Below are 23746 nucleotides of genomic sequence, written 5' to 3'. Positions count from 1 at the left end.
ATTCTTTGTTTAGCTCTGAGCCCCATTTTTTAATGGGGTTATTTGATTTTCTGGAGTCCACCTTCTTGAGTTCTTTATATATATTGGATATTAGTCCCCTATCTGATTTAGGATAGGTAAAGATCCTTTCCCAATCTGTTGGTGGCCTTTTTGTCTTATTGACGGTGTCTTTTGCCTTACAGAAGCTTTGCAATTTTATGAGGTCCCATTTGTCGATTCTCGATCTTACAGTGTAAGCCATTGCTGTTCTACTCAGCAATTTTTCCCCTGTGCCCATATCTTCGAGGCTTTTCCCCACTTTCTCCTCTATAAGTTTCACTGTCTCTGGTTTTATGTGGAGTTTATTGATCCACTTAGATTTGACCTTAGTACAAGGAGATAGGAATGGATCAATTCGCATTCTTCTACATGATAACCGCCAGTTGTGCCAGCACCATTTGTTGAAAATGCTGTCTTTTTCCCACTGGATGGTTTTATCAGCCTCCAAACACTGACACTATTGCACACACTAGCAAGATTTTGCTGAAAGGACCCTGATATAGCTGTCTCTTGTGAGCCTATGCCAGGGCCTAGCAAACACAGAAGTGGATGCTCACAGTCAGCTATCGGATGGATCAGAAGGCCCCCAATGGAGGAGCTAAAGAAAGTACTCAAGGAGCTAAAGGGGTCTGCAACCCTATAGGTGGAACAACAATATGAACTAACCAGTACTCCCTCCCCCCCAAACTCGTGTCTCTAGCTGCATATGTATCAGGTAAAGGTTTTTAATGAATTTAAGAATCTTAAATTATACTGAAAGGACAATATAAACCCCATTAGTCTCCATTTAAAGACCCCATTTGTCTCTATTTTGAGGACCAAGCCTGATTTAAAAAAAAAAAAGGCAGTGAAGCACCAGCTTCAGGAACAGACCCAGAAACTAGGTCATAAGACACCAGCTCTAGAATTGAAAAAAAATGAGATTTTGTATCCTGTGATTCATGTAAAAGAGTTGTCTATGAGCCCCTGGCCTGGGGCTGAGAACAATGCAGAACAGATAGGGCTGTTGTTAAGACATTCCTAAGAACAGCTTGATTGTACAAGCAGGGCTATCTTGTCTGGGTCAACACCACCTGGCCGGAACCTCCCCTCTGTCTACTGCCCCTTGAAACCAGGTAAAGTTATACATCAACTGGTTGATATGTGAACAAAGATAAGCCCCCAGCCCACAGGAACAATGTCCTGATGCCCTGTAATCTTTCTGTTAATGTTTGAATAAGCCAATAGTGTGTCGCTATGCTGAATTCCACACCCTTAAGCCCCTTACCCCATAAAAACCCCTAGCTTTCTAGCCTCATGGGATCTCCTATCTTTCTATCTCCTGTGTGGGATGCATGTAGGTCCGGAGCTCTGTCATTAAACGTCCTCATGTAATTACATCAAGAGATGGTCCTTCGTGATTTTTTGGGTGCACGCCAAATCGGGAATTGGGTGGGGGTTTCCCCACTAGTTCTATCAGAATCAGACCATAAAATCCAGAGCAATATCATAAAACCCTCTCCCAAAGAGCAGCCTGGAGATAACCACAAAGATGGGGAAATATCTTATCTCAGAATGGGCCATCAGTACTGGGATGCCCTATTTCATCACAGTGTTGAACATTCGTGACATAAGAATGCAGACCACTGATCACACATGATTGAACATCATGGCATAGGAATGAAGACAACTGATCAGCTGTGAAATAGCATCCCCTAGCATCCACCAATGAAATTTTAGATTATCTGATCCTTCTAGACATTTTCCCCAGTTCCCTATAAGAAGGCCTGCATACCTTTGTCTGGGGTAGCAATTTTGGAGAATGGTTGACACCGCCCCCTCCCCCCCCCATGCTGGCTGTTTCTGCAGAATAATTGCTCTTTGTTTTTGCATATTATCTGAGTCTGGGGTCTTCCTTCATCGATTTTCTGACCCTTACAATACTATACTACTTGATTAAATTCATTTTTAGTTATAAGCAGACTATTTTGGGAGCAAAAATTTGAAACAACTGTCCTTAGCATACAGGCGATTTGTCTAGGTCCCTCCCAGGGACCTAGTAATGACATACATCATCAGCTGCAGCCATTACCTGCTGCCGCCAAGTGAGACATATAAAAGGACTGCTGGATACTCCAGTTCTCATTCTTTCTCTCTCCCTGTTCCCACATGCTCCTGGATGGTGTCTATCTGTTCCTTTCTGTTCTTCTATCTGTCCTTCTCTGTCTCCCTTATTTTGCTCCTACCCCTTATCCAGGCTGTCATTCCTCTCCTTTCCCCCAAATAAACCTCCTTTATACCAGATTGGTTACAGAGTGGCATGGTTTCTCAGGGGGCAACTTGGCATGGGCTCACCAGGTACCCCCACACACCACATTATATTTCATAACACTAATAATAATTGCTGAAAGTTTTTGAAGATGGGTTTTATTCAGGAAATATTGCCGCAGGTAGTATTGCTGGTTAATTTTTTGACCGAGTTTTTTTCTTAGAACCACAAAATCTGGGGTTGACACTACAGCTCTGTTTGATAGAGTATTTGCTTTGAGTTCCTGGGACCCAGGTTTCATTGCCAATACCTCTAAAGTAGATGTGGTAGCACAAATCTGCAATTTCAGCATGTTGCAAATGGGGGCAAGAGGATCAGAAGTTCAAGGCCAGCCTGGGTTATATGAGACCCTGTCTTAAAGAAAAAACATCTTGTGGCAGATGGTAGAGATGATAGAACTCAAGGGTTGACAATGAGGCTCTTGTGAGACCATCATAGGGCAACCTTTGCTCGGCCAGAACGTGCTTACACTGCCTTCTCTCCACACCAGGACTGACCACACGCTATCTGTCATCAGCTCTAGAGATGCCATTGTTTATATGAACATCACATGCTCCCCACTTACCACGTAACCACTTGTCTGCAGCTGCCAATATGGAATCCCTCTGGTTCTTGTAGAAATCAATAGTTCTATAAGAAGGCAATGGCAAGAGTCAGGATCGTTTTGTCCAGAACACTGACCAGAGACACAAGAAAAGCTCAGAACTCCAGCTTTGGAATTCTGTAAGAATTCGTTTTTTTTTTTGCTTTAAGTGCTTCATGGAAGAATACTGCGTTGATTGCTTTAAGGTGTGTGCTGCAAAACTTAAAAAACAAAAAACAAAAGAACCTTTTCCCCTTTACTATAGAGAAATCAAGGTCTAAAAATAAATGTAGCAGAGTTTATTTCTACGTAAAATATGGAATTTTTACATGTAGCAGAAGTAGCATGGCAGACCCTTATGTTTAGTTGACATAAGGAACTGTTATTTTTAGGGTTAGGAGAACACTTGAGGTCAGAGGGAACTGCACTGGAATGCTGAGTCACTGATCTGGGGAAGAGGTGACCCTATTACTGCATGCTTATAAGTGGCCCTTGAAACACCACATTTACATAACAAAAATGATTCAGGATTGGTCTCATTATACCAACAAAGTGTGCTTTCAGTCATTCCTACTTGAATCACTTCCCATCCCCTGTGTCCTTGGCTGATTATCAAATAACTTGTTTGTTTGTTTAGCTTTTCAGCTAAAACAGTGAACTCTAACCTCGGGAACTTGGTTCACTGTGGTGTCTGGGGTGGGAGTTGGGGGACAAGAGGTCAGGTTGTACCTTGAATGCTACTGAGAAGACTTTCTATGTGAAAAGCAAGTAAAATAAAATGCCCATTTCGTTTGTGATTTTTGGACATTGAAGAAGGAATAAAGGGGATACAGAGATGCCTCAGGGGCTAAGAACAGTTGTTACTATTCCAGAGGACCAGGGTTTCAGCATGTACACAGCAGCTTATAATCACCTCACAGCTAGTTTATAATAGTCTGTTACCTCTGGCTCCAGGAGACCAATGTCTCCTGGCCCCCACAGGCACGAGGTGTGTAGTACACAGATATATGTACAGGCAAACACCCATACACACAAACTAAAAAATATATATCTTTAAAAGGGAAGGAAGAATAATAAATAAATCAGTATTCTGGATGGTTTGTCTTCTATGTTCTGGGCCCCTTTTTTGCTCACAAAAATTTTAACATCTGACTCACTACCTGTCAATATGAGCCAGGAAACCCTCTTCTCCCCATTGGTGTAGAAGCTGTAGTATCATGAGCTGAAAGAAACAGAAGAGAAGTAATGTCATGGTTCATTCTCAAAACTGAGTATGTACTTTGTAAACACAGAAGTTTGGTTTTGCTTATATGTAAACACACAGGAAGACCAACAAGGAGTCTAGGTCGTATTGGTGACTTCAGTAAACTTTAATTAAAAACCAGAATGACAATGGTAGGCAGGCTCAGGTACTAAAGTGCTTTCTGCATAAGCCTGAGGGCCTGAGTTCACACCCAGGCATTTTTGCAAGAAGCTGAGCAGAGATGCTCTGCATTTATAACTTCAGTGATGGAGGTCAGGGGTCTGGGGCAAGCAGGCTGCAGGTTCAGGGGCTGCAGGTGCAGGTTTGTTTTGTTGTCTTACAACAAAACACTTGATGCTGACCTCTGGCCTCGTTCACACACACACACACACACACACACACACACACACACACACACACACAAAATCAATCAGTCAGTCAAACAAAGTAAGCAAAAAGCCTCCTTGAATGCAAAGCTTTCTTATATGCCAGGTTCTACTATATATAACATATTAACAGATATATCTACCTGAACCTTAAGGGATGTTAGTTCTGCTCTACTGATAAAGATACTGAAACACAAAGGTGAATTTTCTTTATCTCAAGGAACTGATCATAGAACTTGGATTCCAAGACAGATTTTCCAGCTCCAGATCCACGATAATGACTACTGGAGTATAATGCCTCTGTAAATTTGAGAACATACATAATATTTGTTTTTCTTTCCTTTTTGTTGGTGTGAGGGATCAAACCTAAGACCAAATCACTGCTAAGCGTGTACTGAACCACTAAGTTATAGACTTAGGCCTCAAGATGTTTATGACAGGTATATTCCATATTAAATGTGGAGATAATTTTTTATTTAATATGGTGGAGCTCTAAATGATGTAACAAAATTTTGCTGACAAGACCTAAAAATATGGGGAAAAGTTCCTTATTTGGTTATATACTAGACATCTACACTTTATAGACTGTGCAATATAAAACAAGCATCCTTGAGATATAAACTTTTCATTTTGATGGCTGAGGATATGGTTCAGTAGGTAAAGAGCTTGCAGTGCTCATGAAAGGACCCAATTCAGATTATCCAGTTTAAAAGCCAGGCATGGTAGCAGGAACCTGCCATCCCAGCACTGAGGAGGTAGTCACAGGAGGATCCAAGGGCTCGCTCACACAGCCAGTCTAATTAAATAGGTAAGCTCCAGGTTCAATGAGAGGCTATCCCCCAACATAACATGGAAAGCCAGTAAAGAAGACGTGTGAAGCTGACCTGGGATCTGTACACACATGTGCACACATGGATGCTCACCCACCTCCACACTTACACACATGCATGAACACATGCAAGCACATACACAGGATCTAAAGCTCAAGATCACAATCATGTCGAAATTCAATACTTTCCAAAGCTTGTGAGGAAATCCACTCAATCTCCATACTAAACTTCACTTTAATTAAAATGCTTAATGATGAATGGCTTAAGGAGCAGCTGAGGAACAGGGGCCAGAAGACACTAAAAAGCCCGATTTCTTCACATCACTATAAATTCCAACTGAAAGACCCCCATTTTGGGGAGACCCTTGCTCAAGTCCCGGGATGAGCCGATGCCCCAATAACTTGAGAGAAACCGTTCTTGATGCAACATCGCATGAGGTTTATTCCAGAATCAGCATGCTGAGGCCGAGCTCGTCACCCACACAGGGGCAGAGGAGATCGAACCCCAGCAGTGGCAGCAGAGGGTTTTTAAAGAATAAACTGTAAAGTGAGAGGATGATAAGACCACAAAGAATGGGGAAGCTGAGTAAATGTCGTAAAAATGGGGATGGTGAATTACAGCTCATCTCTCAGGCTGAAGGCGAAAGAACAAAGGACTCCATGCTGGGCTTCATTTCTAGGGGTCTAAGAAACACATTGAGTTGGGGTCTTACACAACACAATGAAATTTGAGTTACTTCATCAAATCCAGTTCTATTTTGTTTAGCTCTACCCTTTTATTAAAAAATGTTTATTAATTGACTGACCTTTAGTATTCTGCCTGAGACCCAGATGATACACTCTGATTCGTAAGGACTCTGGACAGGCAATATCAAGACACTAGCTTAAATGATTTCTCATTTGTTCCTTAGATTAAGCCTCTGCAGATGTTGATCTAATTCTGTCTCAGAAATGGAGATTGAGCATTTGATTTTTCTTCCCTGTCAGGTTAAGCTAATCATATTTGCTTACTGATTTTGCTAAGAAAAAAAAAATCCTTAATTGTACTTACCTGTGAGAGAGTACAGGCATGTACTGATGCGACTTGTGTGTGGAGAACAATATTCTCTATCAAGGTCTTAGGGCCAGTCATAAACCCTACTCTCAACCTATGCAGACAGAGAAAAGGTGTTATTCCAACCCTGCATAAACAACTAATGTCAATAGCTTTGCTGATTCCACCAGAAGAGAGATGGCTCGGGGGCAATGATATCTTGATGTCTTACAAATTCTAATCAAAGTACTTACTTCTTACTTAAAAAGAAAAAAAAATTAAATTTAAGTATATATGATAAAAAACAATGCAAATATCATTAAGACTGTCTAAACATAGTATTCTAACTTAAGCTTCCAGAATATTCATCCTCTTCCTACAACTTAGAATAATAGCCAAACATCTTTGAACACTGGAAAATAATAAAGAGAGTGAAATACCCACATGCCTATTAGTGATTAAATGGATTTACAGGCAAGTAGAATACAAGCTTTTTATAAGAGGAGAATTCCTTGAACTAAAAGCTTTGAGGCTGGCATTGAGTTTGAGACACAAGCCTTACCCTGAGGAGAGGGTTTTTGAAAAGGTGTCAGCTCTGATAACTCTTCCATCAACATCCATGGAGAGAAAAGTTGGCTCCCAAGGCTGAAAGAGGAAGAAAACCACTGTTGGTTTGCAAACGCTGATCACTATAAGGTTACGTTGCATAGCATGGACGAGGGCAAACAGGCACAGACTGGGCACATACAGCAGTTACATCTTACCCTTGTCTAGGCTATAAGACCTGTGAAGCCTGTGTTCTTTTACTAGTGTCTTCCTGACCTTGGGGTTTCTTTGCTAAATATGCCCACAAAGGTTTCATTATTTGCTCAGGATGACATTACTGAATTTGGAGAAACTTCAAACAGGCCTTCTTTGCCTCCCTGGGATTGAAATTTAATATTATTTTACATTCAGAGGAAAGACGTAGGAGTGTAAAGGAATTATAAATTCTAGCTAGCCCATATAAAAGACACACAATCCAGGTACTTTATTTGCAAGCCAGAAGCCTTGATTAGGCAGGTTTGGAGCTATTCTAATTTATTTCCCAGCCATATGTCCCTTGTTACTTGTTATTTTTCCTGGCCAATGCACATGGTCCAACTCTTCGAATGGAGGTCTCCTCCACTCTCGGTGCCCTTTCTTCTTCTCCCTTTGGTTTTTCCTGAGACCCCTCTCTTGCTCTTCAAGTGCCACCTTTCTCCCTCTGCTGCCCACTCGCAGCTTCTAGCCTTTTATTAACCAGTTAAATCGAGAAGCTAGGTTTACATAACATCACTTGGTGTATGTGAGGATCTGCTCGTGGGAAGGGCAACCAGATGTTGGAAGCCAGTATTTAGCATTTAAATACAAGTCGCACCAGACCAACCCCCTACACTGCAGACATAATTTCAGGTAAGATGAAAAGTTCTTTCAAGATGACCAGCACTATTTTGGGTTGATCCTTGGAATTAACTAGAAAGATTAAAAACTGATGTGAATGCAGGTGAGAAATTTAGTTAATGATGCAAATGGACATTAAGATTTTCTTCAAATGTAAGGTCAAGTTCGAAAGGGGTTCATGGTCACACTCAGGGTGGGAGGGCAGGGCAAATCATGCTTTGCAAAACTATGCAGCAAAGCAGCATGTTTTGTGTCTTCTCAGTGGATGGAAATCTACTTTCAGGATGGATGTCTAGAGTCCTGAGGGCATGCACTAGTGCTATGGCCTGCTAGAAAGTGATTATCAGGAAATGTTGCATACACATATGTAGAGGGAGGTGTTGATCCCCTAACTGGTTCTAGACTGTGTCAATAAAGGAGGCAAAACCAATTGCTGGGCGCAAGGAAAAAGGTGGAACTTCTGTGCCCCAAGAGGAAGAGAAGGGATGCAGAAAAAAATGTTTTCAGACCAGGTTTTGGAGGGAGGAAGAAGCAACAGACATGTAGGTCTTGGGGCTCCTAGAGTTCGTAGCCCTCTGCCAAGTGGAGGCCAAGGAAGATGGAGGGAGCTAGTTGGTAAGATTAGAGCACAAAAGTCTTCACCCTACCATTGAGTTATCTGGCTAGTTTTAAAAATAATAAAACTGTCTGATGTTTTCCATCCAAGGCACTACGGTGGGAAAAAGGAGAAAGAGGGTGGCCAAAAGGAGAAAGAGGGTGGCCAGGACGGATGGAGGCTTGGCGAAGCTAGCTATGAGGGGCTGAGGGAGCCACTTCAGATCCCAGAGAGGGGAGGGGTCCAGCCAAGAGTGCAATGCTGGGAAAAGGAACAAGCGTTTTTTTTTTTTTTTTTAATTATTCAACACACATATATCGAGGAGAACTTTAGAAACTCACAATCCTCCAGAGAAGGTCCAGAGCACCTGACAAGGATGTGACTCTGTGGCTGCCGTGCTTTCTCTATCTGTGCAGAGTACTGAGTGAGCACAGTGCTACTTCTCCTTCAGCCTGAACACCACCTCAGTCCCCTTAGCCCTCATTCTAGTCAATTACCATTACTAGGCTGAAGTTCACATACAAGATGAGACCCATGCCGTGTTCCCCCTTTGACGTCTGAGGCATTATGACTTAGGATTTGGAGTTCAGCACCAGCAGCCTGATTGGTTCTGCTTTTCTAAATGCACGTTTCAGAGAACTAGAGATCCTAAAAGTAATTTCTAGACCAAGCATTTATACAAAAAAAGAAAACTGGGAAAACAGGAAGACTGAAAAAACTAGAGAGAGCTCAATATTTATCTAAGTTCTCCATGAGAGCAGAAAGCTTTGACTCAAGCCAGGTCAGCATCCAATGCAACTAATAACTCACAACAAATGATCTGTTGACAGCGGTGTAAGCCCACAGCATCACATACCTTGCTGAACTGAAGAAAATAGTAAGGGTCATCTTCTATTATGAGGAAATCATATTTTCTTGCAAGCTGAAAGGTTAAAGCAATGTATTTATTTCTTAAGAGCTGTTTAAAATGAAGATTATTAGGAATTGCAGTTCTGGGTTCTTATTTATTCATTTATTCCTTCATGAACTAGTGAGTTCCTGTTATCCCAAACATTGAGGGTGGCTACGAACGAGATACTAAAGGTTCTTTTTTCCCATGGAAGATGGAATTGAACAAATTGGTTGGGTGACTAAATATTGTCCAATTTTATAGTGGTGACATCTGAAGGCAAGTGATACTATCACTTGCTGACTAGTCTTATGTCAACTTGACACACGCTAGAGTTATCTGAAAAGAGGGAACTTCAGTTGAGAAATGATTTCATAACATCCAGCTGTAAGGCAGATTTTAAATTAGTGAATGATGTGGAAGGGCCCAGTCCATTGTACGTGGTTACATCCCTGGGCTGGTGATCCTGGGTTATAAAAGAAAGCAGGCTGAGCAAGCCACAGGGAGCTCCAGTAAGCAGCACCCCTCCATGGCCTCTGAGTTCCTGTCCTGCTTGATTTCCTGCCCTGACTTCCTTTGGGGACAAACTGTGATGTGGAAACAAGCTTAAACCAAATAAATCCTTTCCCCCCCCAAGTTGCTTTGGTCCTGATATTTATAGTTACTCAGGGGAAACCTCTGTGGAGCTCTTCCCAACAAGGTAAGATTAGAACTCAAAATGATCAGAACAAAATAGCTGTGCAAATATTAAGAAGAAGGATTCTAGACTGAGGACAGAGGGATGAATGAAAGCAGAGACTGTGGGGTAAACAAAATCTTGGGAGGGCTAAGAGACAGAAGAGTATGGCTTTGCTTTGGCATATGGGATGCAGGAGAGAGAGACAGAGAGATACAGAGAGAGACAGAAAGACAGAGAAGGAGGGAGGGAGGGAGAGGGAAAAGGAGAGAGAATCATTCAAAATTTGGAAAGCCACAAATCTGACATTTACCATAGAGCAGGGGCTAGGACTGATTGACATGAAACACAGTGGCCAGTTAGACACTCTGAATCAAAGGCAACATTGTGAGTGATGATGTCATGCTATCATAGAGTGTGGACAGGCAGTGGTATAGGAAGTGGGGTTGGGGTAATAGTGGAGCAAAAGGACAGACTTAGAAAATCTTGACGGTGGACTCCACAGGATGGATTAACAGGGGAGAAGAGAGAATAGAACAAGAAAAATGAAGGTAATTGTTCATGAACATTATTTATGAGGCTAGAGAACTTGAAAGGGTTGGTTGTATATGAGAGGTTTATGACTGGGGCCAAGGAAAAGCCAGGAGATCTATTTGGGCCAGGTTAAGTTTGAAATGCTATTGGACATCTATGGAGATAGCACAATGACTCACAAGTTGGACTTCAGGGAAGAGATGGAGCTGACAAAGACGGAAATCATCTTATGGAAAAATGAAATTTATAATGATGGCATTGGACAATGGTAGGTTAGGGGAATATTTGGATAGTACACAGAACTCAGGACAGAGCCCTGGGTGTTAGCAATTCCTGTAGGCTCTGCCCATCAGTCCAACAGTTACCTAGCAGCAGCTTGTTCAAGGTGCTAGGCAACCTAACTTATAAGGACTACTTGGCTACTCCTCCTTCTCCCCCTCTCCCTCTCCCCCTCCCCTTTTTCTTCTCCCCCTTCCTCTGCCCTTCCCCTTCCTTCCCTCTTTCCTTCCTTCTGTCTTTCTCCATCTCTTCTCTCCCTCTCCTTTCCCAACCCCTACCTCTCTCACCCCTATTTGTCCCAGGCCTGCTCCTTCCTCCCTTCCTCTCTCCTCTCTTTCTGTCCTTCTGTCCCCTTTTCTCTGTCTCTAGACCTTCTCCATGTCTCCTCCTCTTCCCCCAAATACTAGGCCTGAGATACTCCCTCCTGCTGTTTTGTACCTTGCTGCTGTTTTATAAAACACTACGCTGGGGACTATATAAAATTGTATATAAATATCAAAACAATATCTTGAACCTTTATATTTTCCAAGTAAAGCAAACTGGTTGAAATCTGGCTGTGATTTCAATGCATACAGTTAGGTTTCCAGGTAGTTAAATGGGGGCTTAACACTTATTTTAAAAACAATTTGCAGGGAAAGGTTAGGGACTCACTTAGGTCCAGCAGCAAGACTTTACAGAAGGCATATTTGTTTTATTCTTTTTTTTTCCAGATTTATGTATAGCTCCATATATCCTTTACATTAAAAATTGCAAAAAAAATATGAGACCGCATAGCTACTTCCAGAGATCTTGGAAATTATGTTTTAAAAGACTCAAGATTCTTTCCAGCCTGAAATGATAAAGGGTGACAGACAGACAAAGCAAGCTTAAAGGACAGTGCAAACACAGATATCCAAGAATGAAAAACCAAATGTGTTCTCATAACAGGTTCCCAAGAATGTCATTTTTCATGTATTAAAATACCAATTAAGGAAAAATAAGTTTCAGAGACAAAAGATCTGGCAATTTATTACATATCACATTAGTTGGAACCCTGATACAGATGAATGAGTCTGTTTTATTAAAAAGTATCTTTCCTGAAATTAAAGAGGTAGTAAGAAAAGCAATATGAATTTAAGACTCTTCAAAAAGGTAAACAAGAAACCAGAACACATTATGGTCACCCTCTTGTAATTACCTCATAAATTTCCTTCTTGCGGTCACCTGTCAACGAGTTGCCTGTAGGGTTGTTGCCATTTGGGACAGTATACAGAAATTTTGGAGTCTTTTTTGTGGGATCCTTGGAATCTTCTGGTTTCCATTGTGAAAGGATTTTTTTGAGACCCTCTGGAATAATCCCATGCTCATCACTGGGGACATTAATAATGTTGCAGCCTAGTGGTTTCATCTGTGGAGAATAAAAGAAAACCCAAGAATGTAGCATGATTCCAAAATGCAAGCCCCAGTTTCTTTATAAAGTTTTTATTTATTTATTTATTTATTTATTTATTTATTTATTTATGAAGAACTGTACTGTTCATACCCTTAAACATGTAAACAAGTCCTTTGGAAGAATGAGCTGTATATTGTAATCCTCTTATTCCTCTGAGGTCAGCAATAGCTCCTGTTTATTTTCAGGCTTGAATTTCTTTGCCTCATTTATGCTAAACTTGGTCAATGCATGCCTTATTCTGGTTCACAAAAGGTGAGCAGCAATGATGCAATGATGGGCTCTTTTTTTTTTTTTTCCTACGCATAATCCTTAAAATTCCAGCTCTTAGTTGTCTGGCAGTGTTTCGAACATAGGGTGCTTCTGTGAAGTTGAGGCTTGGAAGAAAGATGCCATAAAGCAAGCTGTAGTAGCCTTGTGCTGGTGCTGGTGTTTAGTATGAGAGACATAAAGCACAGTAGCTGCCAGCACTTGAAACTTGTCCCTTCTTACTGAATTGTCTTACAAGAGATAGAATTGGTTTACCAGCTCCTATGGGCAATTATGGGCAACATCATCTGCATTTTGCAGTGCTGTGACAAAGTACCTGAACAAAACTATTTAAGGGAGGACAGATTTCTATATGATCATTCTTGGTTACAGAGATATCAATCCATTGTGGCAGGGAGAGAATAGACTAACAGAACAACTCATATCATGGTGGTCAGGAGGAGAGAAAGAGGGAGATGGAGAGAAGCAGAGGTAAGGAATAGGGGAAGACAGAAGAAGAGATAGAGGGAGAGAGGGATAGGGACAGAGAGAGGGAGGGAGGGAGTGAAGGGAGAGAGGAGAATGAATTGTCAAGCCAATCAGGCTGAAAATCAACATTAGACATTATATCCCTCAAGGCAGATTGGTAATATTAATGATTAGATAGTTTTTTTAAAAATTAAACTAATAAAATTTATTTTAAATTATACAACTCAGTATTGACATTTTTAAGTCATCAAAATAATTTATAATAGTTAATGCCTCTTAAATATACATGATATCGTCTGAAGCTAAAAGTAATATGCATTCAATCAGTTTTTAAAATATATTTGGAACATTACAAATGATAGGAGTAGAAAAAAAAATCTCTTGTGAAGGTCTCTATGAAAAGAAATTGTGACAGGTTCCTGATTAGACAGAAACGGTTCCATCTCCAAGGGAGAATACACAGTGTAACTGTGGCCTCATAGAATGAATTGGGTAGTGTTCTTTCTGTTTCTATTTTGTGGAATAGTTGGAAGAGTATTGGTATTAGGTCTTCTTTGAAGGTCTGACAGAATTCTGCACTAAACCCATCTGGTCCTGGGCTTTTTTTTTTTTTTTTGACTGGGAGACTTTTAATGACTGTTTCTATCTCTTAAGGGGGATGGTTTAACTGACCCTGATTTAACTTTGGTATTTGGTATCTGTTTAGAAAATTGTCCACTTCATCCAGATTTTCTAGTTTTATTGAATATAGACTTTTATAATAGGATCTGATGATTTTTTTGAATTTCCTCAGTTTCTGTTGTTATGTCTCCCTTTTTATTTCTGATTTTGTTAATTTGGGTACCGTCTCTGTGCCCTCTGGTTAGTCTGGCTAAGGGTTAATCTATCTTGTTAATTTTATCAAAGAACCAGTTCTTGGTTTTGTTGATTCTTTGTATAGTTCTATTTGTTTCTACTTGGTTGATTTCATCCCTGAGTTTGATTATTTCCTGCTGTCTACTCCTCTTGGGTGTATTTGCTACTTTTTGTTCTAGAGCTTTTAGGTGTGCTGTTAAGCTGCTAGTGTGTGCTCTCTCCAGTTTCTTTTTTGGAGCTGAGTTTTCCTCTTAGCACTGCTTTCATTGTGTCCCATAAGTTTGGGTATGTTGTGCCTTCATTTTCATTAAATTTTAAAGTCTTTAATTTCTTTATTTCTTCTGTGACCAAGTCATCATTGAGTAGGGCTTTGTTCAGTTTCCATGTGTATGTGGGCTTTCTGTTGTTTTTATTGCTATTGAAAACCAGCCTTAGTCTGTGGTGACCTGATAGGATACATGGGATTATTTCAATCTTCTTGTATCTGTTGAGGCCTGTTTTGTGACCAACTATATGGTCAATTTTGGAGAAGGTACTGTGAGGTGCTGAGAAGAAGGTATATTCTTTTGTTTTAAAATGAAATGTTCTTTAGATATGTTAAATCCCTTTGTTTCATAACTTCTGTTAGTTTCAATGTGACTCTGTTTAGTTTGTGTTTCCATGATCTGTCCATTTATGAGAGTGGAGTGTTGAATTCTCCCACTCTTTTTTTTCTTTTTTTCTTTTTTCTTTTTTCTTTTTTTTACAAACCCCGTCCTCGAGCGCATGCACATGGCAAAGCCAACCCAATCGAGCAGGGGCCGCCCATCTCCAACACCTCTCGCCCCTCCCCAGCACAAACCCCAACATCCTCAGCATCAGGAGAGCCGGAACGTCGCCTACACTGGGCACGGAGCAGAGGGTAGTGGTTTGGCGTGGGGAGTGGCAGAAAAGAGAAGCACGACTGGCAAGCGGTCAAACCACGCGGGAGGGAATGACTGATACACCCTTTTCTTCCCTGCGCCACCCTCCCACCCCCGGAATTCTCCCACTCTTATTGTGTGAGGTGTAATGTGTGCTTTGCATCTTAAAAAAAGTTTCTTTTATGAATGTTGGTGCCTTGCATTTGGAATATAGATGTTCAGAACGAGAGTTCATCTTGGCATATTTTTCCTTTGATGAGTATGAAGTGTCCTTCTTTATCCTTTTTGACAACTTTTGGTTGAAAGTTGATTTTATTAGATATTAGAATGGCTATTCCAGCTTGTTTCTTGGGACCATTTGCTTGGAAAATCATTTTCCAGATTTGTTCTCTGAGGTAGTGTCTGTCTTTGTCACTGAGGTGTGGTTACTGTATGCAGCAAAATTCTGGGTCTTGTTTATGTATCCATTGTGTTAGTCTATGTCTTTTTATTGGGGAGTTGAGTCCATTGATGTTAAGAAATATTAAGGAATAAATAGTGATTATTTCTTCCTGTTACTTTTGATATTATTTTTATGTTGTGTGGCTATCTTCTTTTGCTTTTGTTGAAATTAGTTCCTTGCTTTTTCTAGGGTGTAGTTTCTCTTCTGTGTTGGCATTTTTCATCTGTTATTCTTTGTAGTTCTGGATTTGTGAAAAGATATTGTGTAAATTTGTTTTTATCATGGAATATCTTGGTTCTTCCATCTATGGTAATTGAGAGTTTTGCTCAGTATAGTAGCCTGAGCTGGCATTTGTGTTCTTTTAGGGTCTGTATGACATCTTCCCAGGATCTTCTAGCTTTCCTAGTCTCTGGTGAGAAGTCTGGTGTAATTCTGATAGGTCTGCCTTTATATGTTACTTGACCTTTTTCCCTTTGTGCTTTTAATATTCTTTCTTTGTTTTGTGCATTTGGTGTTCTGATTATTATATGAGGGGAGGAATTTCTTTTCTGGTCCAGTCTATTTGGAGTTCTGTAGGCTTGTATATTGATTGTATATTCATGTATATTCATGGGTATCTCTTTCTTTAGGTTAGGGAAGTTTTCTTCTATAATTTTGTTGAAGATATTTACTGGCCCTTTAAGTTGGGATCTTCACTCTCTTCTATACCTATTATCTTTAGGTTTGGTCTTCTCATTGTGTCCTGGATTGCCTGGATATTTTGGGTTAGCAGTGTTTTGCATTTTGCATTTTCTTTGACTGTTGTGTTAATGTTTTCTATGGTATCTTCTGCACCTGAGATTCTCTCTTCTATCTCTTGTATTCTGTTGGTGATGCTTGCACCTATGACTCTTGATCTCTTTCCTAGGTTTTCTATCTCCACAGTTGTCTCCCTTTGTGATTTATTTATTGTTTCTATTTCCAGTTTTAGGTCCTGGAAAGTTTTGTGCAGTTCCTTCACCTGTTTGGTTGTGTTTACCTCTAATTCTTTAAGGGATTTTTGTGTTTCCTCTTTAAGGGCGTCTACCTGTTTACCTATGTTCTCCTGTATTTCTTTAAGGGAATTATTTATTTCCTTCTTAAAGTCATCTATCACACTCATGAGATGTGATTTTAAATCAGAGTCTTGCTTTTCTGGTGTGTTGGGGTATCCAAGGCTCGCTGTGGTTGAAGAAATGATTTCTGATGATGCCAAGTAGTCTTGCTTTCTGATTCTTATGTTCTTGCCTTTGCTTCTCACCATCTGGTTATCTCTGGTATTAGCTGGTCTTGCTGTCTCTGACTGTGGCTTGTCCCTCCTGCAAGCCTCTGTGTCAGTGATCCTGGGAGACCAGTTCTCTCAGAGAGGTATTTGGTTATGGAAAGCTGTGGCACAGGGTCAGCTCTGGGGTACAGACAGAAACTGCAAGTATCCTTTCACCATCTTTTCCTTGGTTCCTGTGTCCTTATGACTCTGGGATGGTCCATCTTGGTCCAGGAATTAGAGAAAAAGTGATGGTCTTAACTGTCTTCACAGGTGTGTGTATACTCCTGGGAGGTCAGCTCTCTCCAGATGGTATTTGGTTCCTCCACTCCTTAATCTTATGACTGTAAGATAGTAGCAGTCTATTGCTGTTGAGAGTAAGTCATCAAAAATATGTACAAGCTTCCTGATAACTTCACAGAACTGGAGGACACCAAAGATTCTCTAAGAGCAATTTAGTACAGACTCTGCTTTTTTACTTGTTCTTCCTTCCCTGCCACCTCTGTTTTTGAGTGTGTGTGTTGCAGGTGTTGGGGTGCACATTTGTGTGTGAATGCGCATTTGTGTGTGAATACACATACATGTGTGTATGTGTAGGTCCAAGGTTGATGTGGGAAATCATCCTCCATCGATCTTCCACCTTATTTATGAAGGCAGGGTGATTTAATCAAATCCAGAGTTCTCACATGTAGTCTTGATAGCCAGCTTGCCTTGGGGATTCCCTGGCTCTGCCTTCTAGTTGGGAACTGCAGGAAGGCTTCACTCCCACCAGAATTTCCTTGGATTCTGGGCATCTGAACTCTTGTTCTCTTCTTGCACAACTAACATTTAAATCACCAGGTCATCTCCCAGTTCCCTAAACTGCTTTTCAAAGGAGCACGGTTTTTATTTTCTTTTAAAAAAAAAAAAAACCCAAAAAAAAAAACCCAAAAAACCAAAAAACCAAAAAACCCAGCACCTTTGACTTTAGTGTTTTGAGGTCAATATGACTACTAACATAGCACAGACCCAGAATTTAGTTGTCACACAAAATCAAGCATAATGCTAAATTATAATGAAAGTGTCTTTACTATTCTAGCAAGATTGAAGACCAAATAGCTGTTCATATGATAATAAACTACACACATTTTAAAATATGACACTATTAAGCTGTATTGCAAAGGAAGAAATCTTTTAAAAAACTGGTCTTGGAGGTGATAGACAGTCTAAAGGGTTGTAAGAACTTGCTGGTATGTAAAAGTACATACTTACAGCATAAAGGGTTCCTGGGAACAGTGGTTCATTGACCAGGATAGTGTCTCCAGGATTGATGAGCATTTCAAATGCCTAACAAAAGAAGCATAGATTAGCTCAGACAGAATGGCTACCATTCTTAGAATATCTTTTCTTTTGTACTTCCAGGATCCAGGGAAGAGTTGCACGTTTTTCAGTAAGGGCCAGGCAATGCCTACTTTGTGAGCCAAACAGTGCTTCTCTTACAGCTGCTTATTTCTGGCTCTATTGTGAGAGAGCAGTCACTGGCAATGTGTAAGTAAATTGAGTGCCAATAAAACTTTATTCATCATCTTAGCTAACAGTCTGGATTTTGCTGTGGACCAGTTGGTTAACCTCCATTGTAGGGTTAAAATAATAATAATAATAATAATAATAGTAATAAAAAGAACATATCTGGTTTGGCTCCTAAAATTCATCTGTTCCTTTTACTGCTTGAAAAATGTGTTAGTTATCAACTCTGAATCAGACCAGGGAAGAGTACTGGAAATAAAAATCCTTGGCAAGATGACCAGGTTCTTACTCTCATGAGGTTGCTGATCCTCTGGGAGAGCTAGATGCTAATCAGGTAATTATCTAAATAGAGAAGGCAAGACCAGTCGCAAGTGATGTTGGGTCAGGTGCCCAATATGGACACCTCGTTGCAGGACTTGAGCCTTCAGAGAACTCAGGAAAGGCTTCCATGATGTCCGGGTGTATATAGGGGATAAGTGACAACTGGAACCTTTTAGCAAACTAGAAGACTCCTGGAACAGGAGGTGGACTGTGAAGAGGAAGAGGGGGAGGAAGAGGAGGTGGAAAAGGAGGAGGAGGGAGGGAGGGAGGGAGGGAGGGAGAGAGAGAGAGAGAGCAAGAGACTACTTTCTGAGCTTTGGACATCTTATAGAAAACATACTTCCCCCACAAAGTTCCTAGTGGACTCTGCCTTTCCAAGACAGCTTGTCACCAAGGAAATCAGGTGAGGGACTACATGGGTCTTAACAAATAAAAGGAAGAGTATATCATATAAATTTTCCCTGGTTGGTGTGTGTGGGGGGCGCGGGGGGCTACAAACATCAAGTGTTCTAATTGAAAGGGGAAGCTATACCTCCCCTATGACACTTATTAAAGAATGGAGATTGGAAGGGGGATAAGCTGTCAAAGGGTCACCCCTAATGGGGGAGCAAGTAGTGGCAGTTGACAGCTGTTGAGGGAGAGAGGATCATTTTCCTGGAGTATTTGTTTACTGGTAGTTTCCAATGCTCCCATGAGTGACTCTACACCCAGACACACATAGGTGAGCATTAATTGGACTTACCCAGTTATTAAAAAAAGAGAAGAGAATGTGATTTTGGGAGGAAGATATATTTTTAGGTTCAGGAGAATTGGAGGAAGGGAATACAGGATGGGATATGATCATATATCCTTGTATTTATGAAATTCTCCAAGAATAAATTAAAAAGTAAAACAGATGTAAGAGAAATGAAAAAAAAATTATCATTGACACAGCCAGGTAGAAATGAAATTAATTTACTTTAAAAAAAGAAAGAGGCAAATATTAACAGTGCTGTTGAACACATGGAACAAATATTAAATCAGATTATTGTCATGGTCTCCATAATAAAGTCATTTATACTAACTTCATTGTTTGGCATGACTGAAATTATAACAGATAATGAAGAAACAGTTTTTTTTTTGTCTTTTTCCACAAGGAAAGGTCACTGTATGCATTTTCAAAGAAAGTCGTATCTTTGAGAGAATTTCTAAGTATGAATCCATAAAAACACAAATGTTTCTCTTCTAGCAAACCCCTACTAGCTAACTTCTTTCCCTTTTCTAAACACAGAAAGAAAAGGTTACTTTGATTTCTAATGTCAATTGATCAACCCAAAGCATGTGTACCTGCCTTGTGTGTGCAGTCAGTTCTCCCCCTGACCTTTGCCCCCCCCTATCTTTTGACTTCGAGTTTCCTGTTTATTATACTAGGTGAAGATAAAAACAAAACAAACCAAAACAAACAAAAAGCCACAAGTAGCCCACAACTCATGTCCCCCTAGTAGCTCCTGGGAGAGGCCCACATTCTGGAAGTGTGCTTGACTCTACACACCACTTTCTTTTTCCTTCCGTTCTTACCTTACAGAGACCATCTTGGCAGCCGGATGTGATGCAGAGATCCATCTGTCCTTGACTGGGTGGGTAGTTGACAGTGGGGGGATTATGCAATTTTACTTGCAACTGTTTTAGCCAGGACAGAAGTTCTGGAATTCTAAGACATAAAATGTAATTTAAAATTTATGGTCATAATAATCATATAAAATAGTTGGCAGAGAAGAAATAGTGGCTCAATATCAAACTCATTATACATTCAATTTAAAAATCTCTCAAATGCCTTTCAGCAATATCAGGATTCTTATTTAAAAAATGAGGCAATAGAGTTAGATGTTAAGAGATTCACATACATTCAATCAGCCAGCAATTCACATAAAGCCAGTCATTTAATCCGCAAGCCAAGATTGAATCTACATCCTACTTAATTTGAAGCCTGAAGGCTTTTTCTCCTCCTAGAACATTCTTTACATGATAGAGTCTTCGTTACTTTTTAGCACGATTACTATAAACTAGATGTTTACCCAATCCATGCACACATTAATAGGATGATTTCAATAAACTTTTCCAACAGAAGACTTTTTATTTCTTTATTTTGACTGTGTATATATAGCACAGGTTGGTTTTGAGCTGACCCATATTCCACTGTACCTGGCTACAAATACATTTAATAAAATATTATATAAAGAATTAATAAATTAACCTTCATCATTGGAAGTAGACTAGCTAAAGGGAGTCTTGGGGTATATGGTTGAGTTTACTGTTCAGCAGTTAGAATTTATATTCTTGTTTAAAAGGAAACATCATGACACGTGCCAGAGAACCTGGTAGGCAGCTGCCAGACTTTCTATGCTCTCTCTGCTCCCCTAGACTCAATTCTTAGCCTTGTCCCCAGCACTGTAACAGATCTCTATTGCAGCTCTCCTCCTCTGCCCACAAGTCCTGTGGATCTCACAGACTATCTCCTCCTAACTGTCCCTTCCCCCACTCACCACTGCCTCCCAGCCTTCAGCATCAGCAGGCATTCCATGAGGACATATCAGCTGAGTAGGCCAGGAAAACAGGCAACATACAGCTATCACACTCTAGAATTCAATGAAAATGAATATGCAGCATGCCCCCAGTTTATGGGACACAATGATAATAGTGCTAAGATGAAGGTTTATAGCTCTAAGTGCCTACATTAAAACAGAGAGTTCCCATGGTAGCAACTTTACAACATACCTCAAAGCCCTAGAACAAAAAGAAGCAAGCATACCCAGGGGAAGTACATGGCAAGAAATAAGCAAACTGAAATCAATAAAGTGGAAATTGAGTGAACAATTCAAGAAATCAATAAAACAAGGAGCTAGCTCTTTGAGAAAATCAACTAGACAAAGTCTTATCCAAACTAACTAAAAGGCAGAGAGAATATCCAAATCAATAACACCAGAAATGAAAAGGGGACCTAACAACAGACATTGAGATATCTCAGAGAATCATAAGAGCATACTTTAAAAACCCATACTCCACCAAATTGGAAAAATCTAAAGGATATGGATAATTTTCTTGATAAGTACCACTTATCTATGTTAAATCAAGATCAGATGAATAATTTACATAGGCCTACAACCACCATTGAAATAGAAACAGTCTTTAAAAGTATCCCAACCCTAAAATTGTACAGGGGCAGATGGCTTATTGTAGAATTCTACCAGACTTTTAAAGAAGAATTAGTGCAATATTCCTAAAATTATTCCACAAAATAGATATAGAAAGAATATTGTCAAATTCATTTTATGAGGCTACACTCACACCTATATGCAAATTACATAAAGATCCAACAAAGAAAGAATTATGTACCAACTTCCCTTATGAACATAGACATGAAAATAAAGTAAATACTTGCAAACTGAATCCAAGAACACATCAAAAAATCATTCACAATGATCAAGTAGGCTTCATCCAAGAGATGCAGGGATGGCTCAACATATATAAACTGATAAATGTATCCTATCATATAAACAAAGAGAAAAAACCCCGCAAGATCATCTTCTTAGATGCTGAAAAGCCTTTGACAAAATCTAGCATTCTTTCATGATAAAAGTCTTAGAAAGATTAGTGATACAAGAGGCGTATATCAACATATAAAGGCAGTTTTCAGCAAACCCATAAACATCAAGTTAAATCGAGAGAAACTCAATGCAATTCCACTACAATAGCAGAGACAAGAAAAGGTTGTCCTCTCTACTCATAACTGTTCAATGCAATACTAAAAGTTTTAGCAAGAGCAGTAAGACAACTGTAGGAGAGCAAGGTGATACAAATAGGAAAGGAAGAAGTCAAAATATTATTTGCAGATGATATGATAATATAAGTGATCCAAAAAAAAAATTCCAAGAAACTCGTCCATCGACAAATACTTTCAGAGAAGTAGGTGGATACTAGGTTAATTTTTAAAAAATCAGTAGCCTTTCTATAAACAAATGACGAACAGAGAAAGAAAACAGAGAACCAACACCTTTTACAATAGCCTCAAATAATATAAATCATCTTTATTTAACTCTATCCAAGCAAATGAAAAGTTTGTATGACAAAAACATCAAGTTTTGAAAAAGAAGTTTGAAGAAGATTCACAAGATGGAAAGATCTCCTATGTTCATGGATCAGTAGGTCAACACAGTAAAAATGGCCATTTTATCACAAAGCAATTCTTCACAGACCTTGAAAGGAATTCTCAACTTCATATGGAAAAACAAAAAATAAACAAATGAACAAATAAATAAAAGAAAACAAAACCCAGGATAGCTAAACCAATTCTGAACATAAAAGAACTGCTAAAGGCATCACCATCTTTGATTTCAAGTTGTACTATAGTAATAAAAACTGTGTGGTATTGGCATAAAAATAGACACTTTGATCAACTGAATTGAAGACTCAGACATAAATCTACATACCTATACATCACCTGGTTTTTGATTTTAAAAAAACCAGAAATATACACTGGAAAAAAGACAGCATTTTCAACAAATGGTTCTGGTCAAATTGGATGGCTGCATGTAGAAGAATGCAAATAGTTGAAAATTTATCACTCTGTACGTAACTCAAGTCCAAACAGATAAAAAACCTCAACATAAAACTAGATACACTGAGCCTGGTGGAAATGAAAGTGGGGAAGAACCTTGAACGCACTGGCACAGGAGACTTCTTGAACAGAACACAGATTGTGCAGGCACTAAGATCAACACTTAATAAACTAAAAAGCAAAGGACACCATTAATTGGGTGAAATGGCAGTCTATAGAGTGGGAAAAGTTTTTACTGTCTCCATATTCGATAGAGGGCTAATATCCAAAGTATATAAAGAATTCCTGAATAGATATCAGAAAAACAAACCAATTAAAAATGCAAATACAGATCTAAACAGAGAATTCTTTATAAGGTAATCAGAGCCACTATGGAAATCAATATTACAGTCCCTCAGAAAATTGGGAATTGATCAAATTCAAGACCCAGCTAGATCACTCTTGGGCATATACCCAAAAGATGCTCCATCCCATCACAAGACATTTGCTCAGCCATGTTTTTTGTGGCTTTATTCATAATAGCCAGAAATTGGGAACAACCTAGGTGTCCTGCAACAGAAGAATGGATAAAGAAAATGTGGCACATTTACACAATAGAGAAATACTCAACTGTTGAAAATATTGACATCTGGGATTGCAAGCTTGTACAACCACTCTGGAAATCAGTTTGGCGGTTCCTCAGAAAATTGGACATAGTACTACCGGGGGATCCTGCAATACCTCTCCTGGGCATATATACAGAAGATGTTCCAACCGGTAAGAAGGACATATGCTCCACTATGTTCATAGCAGCCTTATTTATAATAGCCAGAAGCTGGAAAGAACCCAGATGCCCCTCAACAGAGGAATGGATACAAAAAA

The 23746-nt window shown here is 39.7% G+C and overlaps 1 protein-coding gene across 2 annotated transcripts in view; it reads right to left on the bottom strand.

Moving 5' to 3' along the window:
• Positions 1–23746, bottom strand: part of Aadat (aminoadipate aminotransferase) — a 33274-nt gene that overhangs the window by 6004 nt on the left and 3524 nt on the right. Inside the window, exons 3-10 of one of the 2 annotated variants that reach the window (XM_021169732.2) lie at positions 19849–19981; positions 17716–17790; positions 11994–12203; positions 9295–9360; positions 6984–7066; positions 6440–6536; positions 4091–4152; positions 2913–2977 (exon numbers count right to left, since the gene is read on the bottom strand). In XM_021169732.2, the coding sequence (XP_021025391.1) occupies positions 2913–2977; positions 4091–4152; positions 6440–6536; positions 6984–7066; positions 9295–9360; positions 11994–12203; positions 17716–17790; positions 19849–19981 (791 nt within the window). The remainder of the gene's footprint in view (positions 1–2912; positions 2978–4090; positions 4153–6439; positions 6537–6983; positions 7067–9294; positions 9361–11993; positions 12204–17715; positions 17791–19848; positions 19982–23746) is intronic. The other variant, XM_021169733.2, reaches the window with a different exon arrangement.

Source organism: Mus caroli, chromosome 8 (assembly GCF_900094665.2).
Source record: "Mus caroli chromosome 8, CAROLI_EIJ_v1.1, whole genome shotgun sequence".
Lineage (NCBI taxonomy): Eukaryota > Metazoa > Chordata > Mammalia > Rodentia > Muridae > Mus > Mus caroli.
The sequence above is the reverse complement of the archived record's forward strand: the minus strand, read 5'-3'. Positions and strand labels throughout refer to the sequence as shown.